General features: G+C 36.4%; 1 protein-coding gene across 4 annotated transcripts in view; it reads left to right on the forward strand.

The window, feature by feature from the left end:
• ADCY2 (adenylate cyclase 2) overlaps positions 1–17,546 on the forward strand; it is a 228,633-nt gene that overhangs the window by 164,204 nt on the left and 46,883 nt on the right. For all 4 annotated transcript variants that reach the window (XM_075416786.1, XM_075416787.1, XM_075416789.1 and 1 more), the window contains 4 exons: positions 1,583–1,663; positions 5,739–5,808; positions 9,860–9,957; positions 16,078–16,162. In XM_075416786.1, coding sequence (XP_075272901.1) covers positions 1,583–1,663; positions 5,739–5,808; positions 9,860–9,957; positions 16,078–16,162 — 334 coding nt within the window. The remainder of the gene's footprint in view (positions 1–1,582; positions 1,664–5,738; positions 5,809–9,859; positions 9,958–16,077; positions 16,163–17,546) is intronic.

Raw genomic sequence — 17,546 nt, forward strand, 5'->3', positions numbered from 1 at the left:
GGACAGTATGTCAAAAGGATTTCTATTACTATTGTGGTAAAAAGAAAGATCATTGGCCTGTGGTATTTGCAAATAATGCAATTCTTTAAGATTCTGAGATGTTCTTGATTCTGTGTTTCTAAATTTCACTCCAAAATAGTTCCAAAAGGTCCAAATGTTACTGTTTGTCTGATTCCGTATTATGGAAGGAGTTTCTAGAAACTATTGCTGGACTCTCAGTCCACAGTGAGGCATATAACTAGGATTCTAGATGAGCTAGTTAGTCATTCCCACAGGAGAGACCTGAAATGATAATAAGCACTTTGAAAATCAGTATTTTATTAGAATATGAAAATGTGGGATTTGAAGCCTGACTGTAGGCTTCTGTTTGTGGCAGTCTTAGCTCTTATCTAGTTACATGATAGTCTTATGTTAGGGATCTGCCAAGACGACTAAGCTTGATTAGAAAATGTTTCCTCACCTGTCTAGTTATTTCTCCTAGGCAGATTGTTTTGTATGTGAAAAATAAGTTGTAAACACTTTCTCACCAAATTTCTGTAGCATTGAATAGGCATGAAATCAGTTGGGTTGTTTAAAGTTACTGTAAGTACACTAATATCATTTGTGTATGAATTTGAATCTTGAAACAGGCTATCAGTTTTGGGAAAGTAAAAAAATTTGGTGTTGAGGAAAATCCATGTTACCTTTGACAGGGTTCAACCTGCAGGTTAAGAAAATTTTGGTAAGCAAAGAGTCAAATTTCAGATCTGACTGTTGACTTCCTACAAAACACTGTTATTAAGTTAACATTGGATTTAAGTTTTGAAGAGGCAGAGACATAATCTGGCAACATTTGAAATATTCCATTTTTAAGGAGAGCGCAACTGCTGAAAGGACTGATGACATTTGCAGTAACATATGTTTGCAAAGACAAACCCGTTCTGATGATCCTGTGTTACGTTCATGCTGAGCCCAGCGGAAAGAAAAGATCCTTTTTTTCATTGCAGTTGTGTTATCACTTATAAATAGAGAAACATGACATATGTTTGAAACTAATTTCAGACTTGGTGCTAGGTTTTCTTATTGAAAATAATAAAGTATTTCCAAGAAAAGAAGAGCTAGCAGGCTTTCGGTAGAGAGTAGCTATTATGCCTCAGTGCACTAGCACATTACTGCTCATCATACAATTCTGACAAGGATTTTTAAAAATAATGAGAAGAAATTGGAATGTTTTATGAATTTGAGCATATTCCCATTCTTTTTCATGAACTCATAACACTGTGGAAGACTTTCATTTGATGAGAATTTCTTGAACTGTCTTAGTTTGCTTTTTTTGTGTGTTTATTTTTTAAGTGGTCCCTAATAGCTAAACTCTAGATTTTTAGCTGTGTGTGTCAGATTCTGTAGCTTATGCTGTTTCTGTTAAGAGTTTATTATGAGGCTCAGTGTGCCTGAAGCATATAGCTGCTATTGCAACATAAATGTTAAAAAATTGTTATTATCCTCACAAGTTTATGCCAGCTGCCACTCCATTATTTAAAAGTCAATGTTTATTAACAATGTAATGATTTTCCACATTAACATCCCACATTTTGCATTTCAGAACGAAATCACAGAAAAGAAGATTTGAGGAGGAACTGAACGAGAGGATGATCCAGGCCATTGATGGAATCAATGCTCAAAAGTATGTTTTTATCCGCTGTTGTCTGCTTCCTTTAACTTTAACATAAATCAGCAACAGAGGGTAGTGTTTACTGTTTCTCGCTCCCACATGCACACAGAAGTCTGAAAACAGTAAAGATGCCACTAATACTGGCGTAGGAAGCTCTGTACATGGTGAAGATAGGCTGTACAATAACATTTTCTACTATATGGGATAAGACAGTGCATGTGAATCATGGTGTGGCAGAGGTTTTGGCTTGTCTTAATCTTCATGGCAAATGGATTTTTGCTCTGTAACTGTTCATATCTGTACACTCATAGTGGAACTCTACAGAATTATCTCGTCTGAGAGCAGAGAAGTAAGACACAAGAAATAGCTGGCTTGCAAATCAGAATGACGTGAAAATTGATGCTTCACAATTGTCACAGAAATATTTTGTCAGAATTAGAAACTTTCCCAAAAAATCATAGTTTAATATCTCTTTGTTTCAACTGGTTGGTTGATTTCTTAGATAAGGCTAAACTTTATGGTGTGTTGAAATTATTGGGGGAGACAATGTGGCATGTGTTTTTTCTGTGTCCTGGGAAGAGCTGGAGGCGGTATTGATGTTCTCCATTTGCTGGTGAATAGATAAGACTGAGAGAAAAGTCAATACCAGTCCAAAATAAGTGTTTCTTATATTTATCTGATGAAATAAGGAAACCGACCTTCAAAAATGTGGACAATGATTGTGATGAATTACATGTTTTCCCCCCTACTTCTGTCACTCAGCATCTTAATCAGCTGAGTATTGCACCTAATTATTGAATGTTCATATGCCACATTTGGTTTTTCCATCTGATAGTCCTGATAAAAGGTACTTGGCTTTAGGAAACATTTTTCAGTTATCATTTGTAGAAAAGAGTTTTGATAGTTATAGGTCATACAAAGAATACAATGAAAGGGGATAGGTCATGTGATAGGCAAAGCCTTTTGATTGTACTTGCCTAAAACAGCTATATAAATTTTGGCAATTCTGTGTGTCTTCAGATACATTTCCTTTGGTAAGTGGGTTGTAAAAATGATGTTTTGATGTAAAAAGTAAAGCATATGGAAAAATGCATTAAAATAAAGTATCAGTATGATCATATTTTATGTGGTTTTATCTCAGAGAATCCCTGTCTTATCTAGTTAGTGCATAAAAATCAGATAAACCTGGGGATAAAAGACATTTGTGTGACAAAAAAGGTTTCTGAAGAAATTTCAGCGCATTTCATGAGTTATATGGGGAATTGCAGAAAGATAAGGAATGATCTTACATGTCAGAGAGGCTGAATGCCACCTTCCAAAACTAGATTCTCTAGCTATCCCTGTATTGATTTGCTGAATGAATCACTTAAATGATATTATTCAATTGGATACCTGAGAAGAAGTTGTCAAAAGTGCTGAATTCCCAAACAGCAAGTTAATTGAATAATAATTTAACTGTGTGAATGCTAAGCACTCGGAAAAAATAGATAAAAGATTTCCTACATTTCACACACATAACTAATCATGTTTTTGTTTTCTTTATAATTGTGCGGGTTTTTTGTGCCTCAGTTTTTCATCTGTAAAATGAAAATAACACTATAAATTAATCTAATGGAGTGGTTGTGAAGTAAAATCTTTTGCTTTTGTGAATCCAGAAGTAAACTTTTAAGAAAGCCTATGAGAAAACTGGTATTTCTAAATGTTTTAATGTGTAAAGTTCGGATTGTGTAACGAGTAGGTCTATGACTAAATGAAGAAAACTAAAAAAAAAACCATTACACATAAAATATGGTATTAAAATTAGCATTATTTTAACCTTTTTTAATTAGAAAATTGCATTAAAATAATTCAAAAGCACACATTCATTGTACAGAGCCATTATTTCTTCCAACCTGAGTTGTCAGTAAGGTCTGACTTTTTCATCCACATCATCATTTTTTTTCCATGAAAAAAGTACCTGGTTGCAAACAAATGGTCATCACATGTGGGTCTTTGGACATGACAGGCCCAGGCGTTTAACAGCCAGTAACTGTAAGATAAGGGAATGTAGAGTCTGGATCAAGAAGATCCAGACAAAGTCCAAGACAAAGCTGTAGTCCAGATGAATCGCTGTTTTTACACAGTGTAAAATAGCGCAGCACATGTTGGAATGGTACCCCAGGTTTTTAAAGCAGGGTAACCTTTTCTCTGGGCTCGCTCACTTACTGCTTTGCTGCTGGTTCACAAGCTAACAGAGCTATCTTTCCACGAAACCGCCAAGCACCACATGCACACACGGTCAATAACTCGGAGTGTCTGGGTTCACTTCCTCCATCTGGATTGCAAGTGAAAGGGTGGCCTCTTCTCTACATACTCTCCACTTTCATTTGTCTGTGTTACACTGTTTCCCTCCTCTCAGACCTCTTGGCACCTGCTGCCTGAAACCAGCATAGTTTTTGCTGAGCTTTAAAGTAGAACTAAAATCTCCTGAAAACATGAGCTTACAATATGGGGTATGAGGCAGCATTTGTTCTAAATGGCACTACTGACTTCACATGCGATCAAGCGTGCACAGACCAAATTAGGCCTTTGAGAGTAGATCTGCAGACAGAATGTTTTAGCAGTGTGGTAATGGTAATTAAATCAATCCACCTGTCAGATATCGTAAGAAAAAATGGTAAATTAGTTGACAATTTGGAAAAGAGGGTTACTTTTTTATTATTTTTATAACCAAATGGAAAAAAAACTTGCACTTATTTTTCACAGTTTACAAAAAATGTTCCACAAACTGAATTTTTTCTCCAGTAGATTACACCTGGACCCAAACAAAATGATGCTATATGTACAACAGCCTATCATATCTGTTTCATCTTAGAATCCTAACTGTGATCAGACATAGATGTGAGCCGTTGCAGGGCAAACTGGGAAATATATTTTAGAATTAAGCATACCTAAGACTGAATATGTTTTCAGACCATTTTTAATAATGAAACTGGTTAGACAGGAACAGGGACAGTCTCCCAAGCAAGGCAACAAATATTGCAGATTTCACAAATCAAAGCTAATAGCTTACACTCCACTCTGTCCACTCCTGTTCTCCCAGGACTTTAATTTAGGATATATTTCACTGTGGTTCATTGCTGCTACTTATTTGCATTGCAGCCTGTCAGTTGAGACATTCCCTTTTATTTAGAAGGCATTAGCTACACTACTAGCTTAGAGCCTAATTTGAAGTTATTGCTGGAAAGGTTGCAAAAAATTCTCATGCCCTGCTATTATTGTTCAAGCTCAAATATTGCATGTTCACAGAAGTAGTTTGCTTAAATATTTTTTTCAAATTTGTCTAGTCCCCTTGAGGAGCAAGCAACCGAGCTCTCTTGAAATTTAAATATTCTGTTTCTTTTCAAGTATCGATTAAAATAAATGTAGACTATCACATTAGAACATTTCAGTTTGTAAAAGTTATGTCAAGTGTTTGTCAAGCTTCACTTATTTAAAAATACATTTGCCATTTCAATGCAAGTACTTAGTCTATTTCGTATTTCTCATCTTTAAGCAGGGAATAAGTTTTTATAATCAGTAGTACGATGTACAGGGTCGTGGTCAAGAGAGTAATAAATACAGCTCACAGACAGAATCACTCCACTTCTTTTAATCATGTTTTCTACATTTTTGTTCAGAATAGGAGTTTGTAAAGTGTACTTTACATGCCACTCTTGCATATTGTAACAGTGCACTTCTTAAAGATACCTGGTGATGGACTGTTTTTATCTCAGGTTCTGTACACCGGATATACTACAGTTTTTTGGACATGAGCAGAATATCAGTGTCAGAATTACATCGTATAGATCTCTCCCTTGATTGTCATTAGGAGTGATCCACAGAAAATAACATTCATCTGAGTTCTTGTTCATGTGTATACCAGCAATAAAAGTCAAAAGAGAGAGGGGATTGGTAGTTTCCGCTTTTACTGACAGTGCAATTCACCATATACATAATACACAAGAACTTGCTTTATTCAAAGTGCTTTTCTTATTTTATTGCATTTCAGTAATAGAAAAAGACAGGACTACTTTATTCTTATGTCAATGTTCCTTTTCTGTTCTAGGCAGTGGCTTAAATCTGAAGACATTCAAAGAATATCACTTCTTTTCTATAATAAGACTCTGGAAAAAGAAGTAAGTTATTTTCACTGCAAATTCACAGTTGATTGTTTCTCTGCCTCATCCTAAGTGAGGCTTCTTTCCCTTGGTTTTGTAACACAGAGCCATGGCCACAGCACCTCTCCTACAGGGAGAAGTGCTCAAACCTGACAATAATATTTTAGCTATTGTACAGAAGAAATTTTATGAATGTGATGTCTGAGACTGCTTTCCTGTTTGTAGGGCTCTGCAGTTCACTTGAATTTCTTGACATTTGCATGGACTTGCAGAAGTAGGCAGAGGTTTTATGGTCCAAATTTGATGTAGCTGGGGCAAAGAATTCCTAAGTTCGATCACCTACATTCTCAAAAGGCATTTAGCAAACTCCACTGGTTTCAATTTTTTTCTTTCGCCATGTCCCAAAGACTGCACCTGTAGTAGTGATAGTCTTGTAATGGTTATCAGTTGCTCATCAGTTTTCTCCATATGCACTTGATGCTCACAGTCATTCCAGGGAAAAAATATTGTGGTGGTTTAGCCTAGCTAAACACTAAGTGCCCACCAAAGCCGCTCTATCGCTCCTCCCGCTCAGCTGGATGAGGGAGAGAAAATACGACAAAAGGCTCATGGGTTGAGATTAGGACAGGGAGAGATCATGCACCAATTATCATCACGGACCAAACATATTAAACTTGGGGAAATTCTGAAACCAGAGCAGCATAATGAGAAATAAAACCAAATCTTAAAAACATCTTTCCCCTCCCTTCCTCCTGGGCTCAACTTCACTCCCGAATTCTCTCCCTCCTCCCCCCGAGCAGCACAAGGGGATGGGGAATGGGGGTTATGGTCAGTTCATCGCACGTTGTCTCTGCTGCTCCTTCCTCCTCACACTCTTCCTCTGCTTCAGCCTGTGGTCTCTCCACAAGAGACAGTTCTCCACAAACTGCCTCAGCATGGGTCCTTCCCACGGGGTGCAGTCCTTCAGACACAGGCTACTCCAGCGTAGGTCCCCCATGGGGTCACAAGTCCTGCCAGCAAACCTGCTCCAGCATGGGCTGCCAGGAGGCTGCTCCAGCGCGGGCTCCCCACAGGGTCACAGCTTCCTTCAAGCATCCACCTGCTCTGGCGTGGGGTTCTCCACGGGCTGCAGGTGGATATCTGCTCCACCATGGACCTCCATGGGCTGGAGGGGGACAGCCTGCCTCACCATGGTGTTCAGCACGGGCTGCAGGAGAATCTCTGCTCCAGCACCTGGAGCAGCTCCTCCCCCTTCTTCTCCACTGACCTTGGAGTCTTCAGGTCTGTTTCTCTCACGTCTTCTCACTCCTCTCTCCTGCTGCAAATGTTCTTACACAGGTTTTTTTGTCCTTCTTAAATATCTTGTCCCAGAGGCACTACCACAGCTGAGTATCACCTTGGCCAGCAGCAGTTCCATTTTGGAGCCAGCTGGCACTGGCTGTATCGGACATGGGGGAAGTTTCTGCAGCTTCTCACAGAAGCCACCCCCGCAGCCCCCCCACCACTATCAAAACTTTGCCACATAAACCCAGTACAAATACTATAAATGTTTTTTTAAGAAAAACACCTGGCTGTCTGGGATGCCACAGACTAAATGTTCTTTTGACTAATATGTGTGATGAAACATGTTTAAGATGTGTATGTACAGATGGAATAAATGATACCATTTCTAGTCCCTGGAGTAATGATCAGAATGAAAGATTCCTTCCTTTCAGGCGACTGTCATGGCCACTAGCCTAGAAAGTCAGGCCTTTTCTTTGTTTTACGGCCTTGTAGAGCTGTGTATTTCTACAAACTGACACAGCTTCAGCAGGAAGACTGGACAGTTGCCTCTTTCTGCTTTCTCATAAGCATAGAGCAGCTGATAGCTGAACAGTTATCCTGTCCTTCAAGGAAGTAAGAGGTAGGTTTAACCACAACTGGCTGTATAAATGAGTGAACCTGATAAGAATGGGGTAAAGGAAGTTTTAGCATACTGTGTTCACGCTGTACAGTATAGGTACAAGTATCCCCTGCGTCCCATGTGGTCATCAAATACATATTTAATTATCTTTGTAGTTATCTTTCAGTATAAAGCATCTGAAATAATTTTCAGATTCTTTCACAGCTCAGCAGAATAGTGTTCTTTGGCCAGCTGCCAAAGTCATGTGTTGTATGCCCTTGGCAATGCATTAGGGTGAAGAAAGTTTCAAGGCTTGTTGCGACTGTTTAGGAGATGGAATAAGAGAGAAGAAGCTAGATCTAGTGTGGTCTCATCTGTAGTATTTAAAGGGTACACTGAGTGGATCAAAGGTGGGCCCAGGAGCACATTCAGATTTTAACCTGGGTGGTAATAACTTATAACTTCTGAAAGAGAACTTGAGAGCAAACCATCATATGTGTCTTTGGACAATCAGGGAATCAGGACTTGGGAGAAAATCAGGGAGCTAAGTTATTCGGCTGTGTAGATGTTCACTGTAGGAGTCTAATCTCTCTTAGACTGTAGCATGCTATGGAATGGCAAAGAACTAATTGTTCTTTTCAGATCCAGCTTTTTAATATCTTTCTTCACTGCTGTTTAATGACTCACTAGTCCAGTCTTGACTTTAAAGAACTCAGTTAGAAGCCTGCTTTTAATTTAAACATCAGCTTTTCAGGCCCTGTGGGACTTGAAAGTACATCAAGATAATAAAGCAAAATAAGTATTTAACCTAAGGAGCAAGTTGCCGGACTTCACTGGGAAATGTCTGGAGAAGTGTGAAACACTGAAACAAATTTATAAGTGGGTTGGAATTTTTTGAGGCTTTAACAGCAGCTCAATGCCCAGTGTTGTTGGACAAGACCATTAAGAAACAACAAGCATAATCAACAGATGGAAGAACAAAACCTGCCGCAAATGTACCCATCAACCAAAGTCATATTTGTGCCTTGAAATTCAGTTAGGCATGTGATAAGAATTGCTTTTAATTTGTCACACAACTCAAAAGTGAAAAAAAGCTGTTGGGTTGCTAAACTCATTTTCTACATGTTCATGTAAAGTTTGGTGCACCAATTTCCAGGCCAGAACTTGTCACTAAGCACAGAGACACAGCTGTTCACCTGCAGTTAGAAAGCACAGTTTATGCGCTTTCCATTTTATGAAGTTTGCATTTTGAGCACTTCGTGAAAATAATCTTGATACATTTTCTTTTAATAATCAAATCTTAAACTCTTACCCTTTGAAAAAATCTTTGATAGAGTAAGTAACTTTACTAGGCCCAATACTTAGGTCATTTCCCTTTGAGTACTTAATTGGTTTCAATCTAGACATATATATCTCAATTAACAGAACAACTCTGATAAATATTTTATTGCTTAATTCTTATGTTTCTAGACAGGCTAATTAGAAATTCATAAATAGATTTTTTTTGCATTACAAAACAGATTAAAGTGACTCTCTCCTAAGAATATCAAGAGTTTAGTGGTATCAATGGACATGCGAGGCCTTTTAAAACAGACATAAAATATTTTAATTGAAGTAATAATATAGCCCCAGTAAATATCAGTATGATTGCTTGCTATGCTGTTGGAAATAGAACGTTTATAAACATCTGTAGCACAGTTTACACTTCGCTGCTTTGTGTGCTCAGAAGTTTCCTGTCTAAATGACTGTTACTTTTTTTTGTAACTGTTTCAGCCCATTCAGTATTTATTAATAATTGAAAATCAGTTTGGGGAGTTAATGACTAAGAAACTCGGAATCAGTTGAGAATGTTTGGCCATTCCTACAAATACTTTAAAAAATTCTTTCACTTTTTTTAAATTAAATTTTTTATGCTGAATTTGAGATGGTCCTATTCTGCAGAGGAATGAGATGAAACTATTTCACATAGCTAATTAAGCTAGTCTTCAAGAAGTAAAAAGATTGAGTACTATGCCTGATAATCTTTAGCCTTATGTGAGTGGATTTGGAAGTTATTGAACAACAGGAAATTTACTGTTGCTAAAGACTGCCTATACATATCTGCATCTTTAAGCTGAAATTTCAGTTGGGTGATATTTTATCTGCTTTGGAAATTGTGGTTTTCACATTTGGATTTTTTTCTTCTAGTATCGAGCAACTACTCTGCCTGCATTTAAGTATTATGTGACTTGTGCCTGTCTCATATTCTTCTGCATTTTTGTTGTGCAGATTCTGGTTTTGCCAAAGTAAGTAGTATTTAATACGTATTCATTCCTATGTATATTTTCTTATTAATGTAAAATATAAAAATGTATAAGTAAAAATTTTTGAATTATCAAATTACAGAGGTCACTTCATGGAAATGAAATTGAACAAAGATTGAGGATTTCAACCCATTTTCAAAGTTATTCTTGTTTCTAATTTTAAATACTGTCAATAGTGTGGTGCCAAGCTATAAATCAGCTATCATTCTATCTTTGCCTGTTCTAGAAAGGTTGAGAAAACTGGAAGACAGTCCCAATGAAGAATATTTTATTACACTTCTTAAAATGGAATTTTGCTGTTGATTATTTACATAGTAGGAAGTTGATATTTGTTTTATAGCAATTGTTTCCAAAGCCAACACTGTATATTCCCTGTGACAGACTATTTGTTCTCTCTTAGTCTTTTCTCCTGTGCAGTGCTTTCAGGAGTAGTATTCATAACCTCAGTTGATTGATTGGTCTTGTGCTGTAGTACTTACTTACTCACATATTAATTCAAAGCCAGAAGGAACTGTTAGGTCAGTATAAATTGACTTTCCATACTGTGGACTTGTTTTATAACCTGTATAAAGTTTTGTGGACTTCTATTCAGAGGTTACAGCATTTTCTTTGCAAAGGGTTTCCCATCTAGTTTCTGACACGGAGATACAAACCACAAAGGGACACTCTTCCAAGAGTTCAGCAGTATCCTGCATGTGGTTCAGTATGACTTCAGGCATTACTATTGCAAAATAAGAAATTAAGACCCATGACCAATTTTATTTGTCGTTTTGCATAATGAGTATATTTTACAAGCTCATACTGTATTTTGATTAGTATAGGAAATTCAGGGAAATTCATGGTTTGTGACATACCAAAAACCAAACTTGGATCTAACTAGTCCCTTCCAGCAGTGTGATTTATGAATCTGTTTTTATGTTTTGATTTCAGTCATGAACCTGAATCTAGATTTATCACCTATCATACATGTAGTATGATGCTCATTTTGCTATGTCCTTATTATGTCTCTTCAACCAATTGCATAACTCATTGAAATATATCAGATACTTTAAATTACTGAACTCCAGGGAGCTGTATCACAGAATCACAGAATCACAGAATCACAGAATCACAGAATCACAGAATGGTAGGGGTTGGAAGGGACCTCTGTGGGTTGTCTAGTCCAACCGTGTCATCCAACTTGTAAAAGCATATGCTGGTATTACATGATCTCTTTCTAACATCAGAGCAAAAGATACATAGGATTTATTATTTTGATTACCAAAATGTAAATTATTTTTTGGTCCTTTTATAGGGCTTCATATTAAAGTGTAAAAGCAAGAGTGTAAAATCAGGTATTGCCAACATAAATGGTATCAGATTCAAGGGGTCTGTGGATTAATTTAAGAGATGCAACAATGGAAGACAGAAAGGCAAGGTATTATACAGGCATCTGCATCTTTGGTAAAAATCTGGGAGCATTGCAAATGAAAAAAAAAAGTTGAAAAATCACCAGTGTGTAGAGTCATCACAAATGTAGTTTAAATTAAACATACTCCAGTACTGCACATGTTTTTTCCTTCCAGCAAATAAATAAGCAAATAAATAAAAAATATCATAGTTTAGTCTAAAATTTTATCTAGCCTTTTTGTTTTCTTCCAAAAAGTCTACTGGGCTTTAAACTGGAGATCTAATGAAGACAAGGAGATAAACTACATCTGCAATTGGTTTTTATTGATTCACTATTCCATTAGTGTGGTTTTGCAGCAGTGTAATATCATTGACTTCTGTGCAGGCACACCACCTGCTGCTTTAAAATAGATTTGGAGATATTTGATGGTGAGTAACATCCAGCAAGTTGCAAGTAGTAAGTAATATCTCCAAGATCATGAGACATTTATTTCAAGGCTGAAATAATTTATTAATGTTTTAATTTTCCTGGGGTGAATAAACTGATGTGATGTTTTCATAATAAACTTCACACAAAATCACAAAATGGTAAATATAAATTCAATCACATAAATAATAACTTGGGGTGAAATGTGTGACAAAGAGTCGTCTTTATTGTGACATTAAAATGACAGCAAATCTTGATCATTACATTTCCTTGGAAGAGGCCTTCAGTGGCTCTCTGACATTCTTAGTTTAGCAAGTGACACAAGTATGACTAGCAATTCACTACAACCTTATGTTCTTTACTTAGGGAAAGAGTCAACTACCATGGGGTTGGTAGTGTTGTTTTTTGAAATGCAAACTGGTGATTTGATGAAAGTATATTCATATTGGACAGTAATTACTTCTTGTGCTATTGGAGTAAGGGTTTTGTCTGGGGCTACGTTTAAGATTCTTCCCGAGTCTTTGATGTCTGAGGCTGCTGCGTTCAAGAAATTGTGTCCTTTTGTCCAGAGTTATGCTAAACTAATAATTATCTTGTTCTACCCATGGAAGGTCTTTAGGAGGACTTAGCACAGTATTTCCGCTCAGGCACAGCTGAATTTCTGCATAGGAAAGGTAGTACTTACAAAGTTTGTCTGAAAGCAGGCATGTAAAGTATAAGACAGTATAAACAAAAGAAAAACACCATTACTAGCTATTTTTCTGCTGTATCTGATTTAAAAACAAAAACTCAAGTGGAGTTGTAATACTCAAATGATTTTTCCTAACACTGAAACTGCCATACAGTTAGTCCACAGGGTCATTAAATCCATCGATGGCTTAGTGAAAGCACCAGTCAAATGAAGAAAGAAATAGCTACTATTAGAAACCAAAAAAGTATGAATTCAGTATTGCCTTGTGTAATTGTCATTTTTAATTGCTTTATTATGATTTATGACCTCAAGAGAATGTTCAATCAAATAGTTCAAAACATGAGTGTTAATTGCCTGGCAAGGTAAGGAAATTCTCTACATTCCATTAAGGGACATGTGCCATAAGTCACATCTTTTCCTAAAAGTTACAAAACTGTAGGAAAAAATCGTTCTCTTCTCCATTTCTCTGTATCTTTATCTTCATAATAAATTTTTATTTTTCAGTTAAAATGTTACCAACAACACCTAAGTATGAATAAATACATTTTTGTTTTCCAGTCTCATATGACCTGATATAAACGAATTACTCAAAACAGATATTTACTGATGAAACCAGAAAAATGTGAGAAGGATAGCCAGGATCATAAATTATTTAGACTTGAAACTATCTGAAGCCTGGGAAGTTCTCATATTGTTTCCTCAATTTTAAACTCAGTCCCTCTCTAGGTTATTGGCAAGGGTTGTCCTGTCAGGATGGGGCACCAGAACAGAGAGGGGACCTTTCAGAAATGAGGTCATTCCTAGAAGCACAGGAAGAGGCAGGTGAAAATTTAGCTGGCTTATGGGATCCCTGGTGCTCTTCTGACAAAATAATTTGCCTGAATCTGTCAATGCAATGGATTGGGTGACTTGTGCAATGCATTTGGTGACTCTATACAACAAAGATGAGATTAGCTTACTGTAAAGACCTGTACTGTTTTTGTAATGTACCAGTGATAAAAAAGAAATGCATACTGTGGCTTTCCTGAAGTCGTTGCCTCAAATCAGGCTTGTTTATAGTGGCACTTAATTTTTAGTATTTTGCTTCCAATTATAGCATTTGAGCCCACTTCTTTCCTTTGAGGAGCAGCATGAGACTATTTTGGCTTCGTCTAACTGAAACAGAAATCCTGCTGTTCCCAGAAAAGAAGGGGCTGTGGGGGGTGCAAATCTTACAACTTTTTTTTTATGTATTCACAACTCAAAACTGGATTCTAAGATGCCACTTTTCCTTTTGCTTAACCTCAGTCCTTTTCTCTTTGTCCTGATAATCAAAATCTTGTTCACCTTGCTATGTAATTCTTTTTCTTGTGCCACCTCAATAACATCATTGATTATGTGAAAGAGCTACAAAGACCTTTTGTTCTTGCCTGTTGCCCACATCATTAAGTACTCTTCGCATAAGCTCTCTGTATGCCATGTTAATTTTATTTCACTTGCTCTCCAGTTTCTCTCACAAACATATTAATTTCTTCTACAAGCATGCACTCCAAACGTGTCTCATAAGTCTTTCTTGTGTTGAATCATTTCTTAAGGTGTGCAGGCTCCTTTTTTGTATCTTTCATATCAGAGAAAGAATATAGCAATAATTTGAAATGCAGGAATGGTTACTTGAATGTTACTGAAGGACATATACGATTGGAAGCGTTTATGCACATATAAAAAATAAGCCTGTTAATTATATTCCTTTTCTTTCATCTCTTCTGTTGCTTACTAGATTTTAAATTCCTAAGAGTAGAGATTGTAGTTTTACATATTCTGATGCTCAGCTTACTGTCTCAGTCTCGATGAGAAATTCTTGGAGAACGTGTATTCATAAGCAATAAGGATTTTCCAATAACTTCCAAAAGAAACGTTATTTCAATACCGATTTATGTTGTGAATTGCCAGTTGTTTGTTTTTCATCAGCTGTTCACATCAACCTAAAATCTGATGAATACTTCACATATAAGAGGTGCTCTGAATGATTGGCAGGGAAGCTCATAAATTACCCTCTAAAATGTTTTTAATGGCAGCAATATGGCATCAAATTGGTTTGTCAAGTTAATGCTTTTTTGTTCTTTCCTGAAAATAGCTTCTGTAACACTGTTGTTATAACAGATCAAAATGTTTTCCAATATTTGTACGTAATCTAAGGAAATTGATCCATAAATTTTTAGTATTAGAGTTTCTAAAATGTATATATTTGAATTCACATGACATCTCTAAAGAACAGAGATGTATACTTTTATTAATAATGTATTTTAATTCTGAGTCATACCTTTATGGAGAAGCTAACTTAAAATATAACATTTATTACAGTTTTGTGGAAAAAGCAAGGGGTATAAAACTTATTTCCAAAACATCATGCCAATATTTCTAGCATATAAGGTTTGATAAAATAAGACATTTGCTGGTGCTCAAAGCAGTTGAGAGATATTTTTTAATTCTGTAATAATGTCAAATCTGTGGTTAAAACTGAAAGCAGACACTCAGTTGAGGGACTTCATGACAGCATCTAGTACCTTTGCTTAAAGAACTCAGTTGGTCCAGAGCTTCTGATCTCCTCTTGGCATTCATTAAACATAATTAGGTCCCACTGCATCTCTCCCTAGGCAGCCATGCTAAGTAGCTCTCATATGGTGCCTGATGGAGCAATGATGCTCTACTGTGCTATTCGTAGAGAGATTTCCGCATTTGCGGAATGAATGGATGCTTGGATTGTTACTGTATCCCTGTTTCTGTTTACTGAGTATCCAGTGATGCTATTTTGGCTAGACTTTCCTGTTTATAACACAAGAAAAGGATGAGCTAGAACAATCAGTAAGGATGATTTCAGGAAGAGTATAGAACACTCATTTTTTTTCATTTAAAGTCTGTTGCTTTTTCTTTTCTTTGTGGTGTTTAGCTTTGCTTCGTATCCTCTCCTCTGATACTTTGGAATCTACTGGCCAGCCAGCCAAATTTGATAAAAAATGGAGTTTTCAGAGGTGTTGAATCCCTACCCATTCATGAAATAGCAGTCACTGTATTAGGGCCCTTGCTGACTGAGATACTGCAGCATCACAGATATCACAGCTTCTAGCTGTGAAACACTGAAAACTGGACATCACTGACCTGTGCTATTGCTTTGCTACCTTTGAGGGAGAACGTAGACTACTAGCAAGTTTGTTCTGTATATCTATTAGACTCTTAAATTATTATAAAATCAACAGCATAAAAATAAAGCAATAAGGATCTTTATTAATGCAGGCTTTCTAAAGTAAAAACAAAACAATATATTGCTGCTGTTAATGCACTCTGTCATTTAAATTATTTGTGGAAATTGTTATCTTCTCATGGTAATAGTTTCAGAAAGTCAGAGGTAAAGCCAATTCAAGCATTCCTGACTTGAGAAAAGGGCAAGAAAAAGGCCTGTCATTCTGGTAAGGATTGGAATTTTTTTTCCATGATATTGATGTTTGGAAGTTGCAATATGCACGTGATAATTTTTTCTATTATCAGTGTTACACACAAGGAAAGATCATGGTACAAATGTGTAATAGAAAAATTTATATATGTTTTCCTTTTCTTGCAGAACATCTATTCTTGGAATTTCATTTGGGGCTGCATTTCTCTTGCTTTCCTTCATTTTGTTTATCTGCTTTGCCGGACAGCTTTTGGTAGGTATTCAAGTAAATGTAATCCAGTAGTTAATGGTTTCTTTTAAATAACAGGGTCTGATTTTGCCAAGTCACTCTGCCTTTGCAGAGTACCAGTTAAATGAGAAACACTTGCATGCTGAGGTTTCTGAGGACATTGTTTTGTCCATGTTAACTTACTGTAAAATGTCCTCATTTATCTGAAAAACAGAAGATGCCAGTGCAGTGACTATCGATAGCTACACTGATATTCTCTTTCCCTCATGAAGCTGGATCCTCTGAGGGGTTTGCATTATTGTTTGATTGATTGTCTTTTTAAGAATTTTTGCTATTATTCTTACAGGAAGGAACTCATGAGTGCTTTAATTTGGAGGACTGTGTATTTGTGAAAGTATTGTATAAGACCGTTTTCTGAGTTTAGATACTATTTCGCAATAACAATTTAATTTGATATGTAAAAATTTTATAGTAAAATTCTAATTTTACCATTGAGCAGACAAGGTGTTATTGCAGTGCCTATTAGTGTACCAAATAATATGCTGAATTTGAGAATTTCATTTCATTCAAGATTTGGGCGAACCTTTCAGATTTTCACAATACCATTTACAAGTATTATTGTCCTCTCAGTTACTCTCAAATAGATCCAACATATAAGTCCATCTAGAACAAAGTATTTCAGGATTTGTAAGAAAGTGAACATAATTTGAATCTGTCATGTAATCTGGAGTAAAATTATCTGTATACTTGTCACTTCATCCCCACTTCTCCTTCTCTATCTTTACATCTTTCCACAAGCTCCCATGGACAAAGCTGAAAGAAAGATCATTTATAAAAAAGCAAAACATGCACATGGGAAAGACATTTACCTCACTCTGCAGTAAAACAGTGAGGAAAGGTGGTCTGGCAGTGAAAGCAAGAAACAGAGGAAGCAGGAGTTTATAATTTTTCCCTCTCCCCTTGTGAGGCTTGTAATTAACCAGGACATGTTTTTAAGAAAATGTAATTAATGTACCTTTCAGTTGTCTTTCCAATAAGGTAGGGATGCTGCCACTGCTCAGGAATTAATCTGAGATATAATGCAAAAGTGTTTTTAAATATTTTAAATCCTTGGAGTGAGGTTCTAAAGGTATTGCTATTACTTCACAGCAAAAATTAGTTCTCATGTAATGTCATACTTGATTGCTGTTTGTTATTGACGTAAGAGTAAAATAATGTAGTCAGAGTACTTCTGTTGAATAAGCAAACTGGAAAAAAAAAAAGAAATCCTTCAAGGAAAAGCCAGACTTTTTCCTGCAGGAAAAGGAGGTGCCAATGAAACAGTATCAAGAAGTGGTGGGACATACACTCTCCTGGGGTTTTTATTATTTTATTATTTTATAGTGTAGCTTAGGAGGAATAGAAAGAT

The sequence above is a fragment of the Opisthocomus hoazin genome, chromosome 3 (assembly GCF_030867145.1).
Source record: "Opisthocomus hoazin isolate bOpiHoa1 chromosome 3, bOpiHoa1.hap1, whole genome shotgun sequence".
Lineage (NCBI taxonomy): Eukaryota > Metazoa > Chordata > Aves > Opisthocomiformes > Opisthocomidae > Opisthocomus > Opisthocomus hoazin.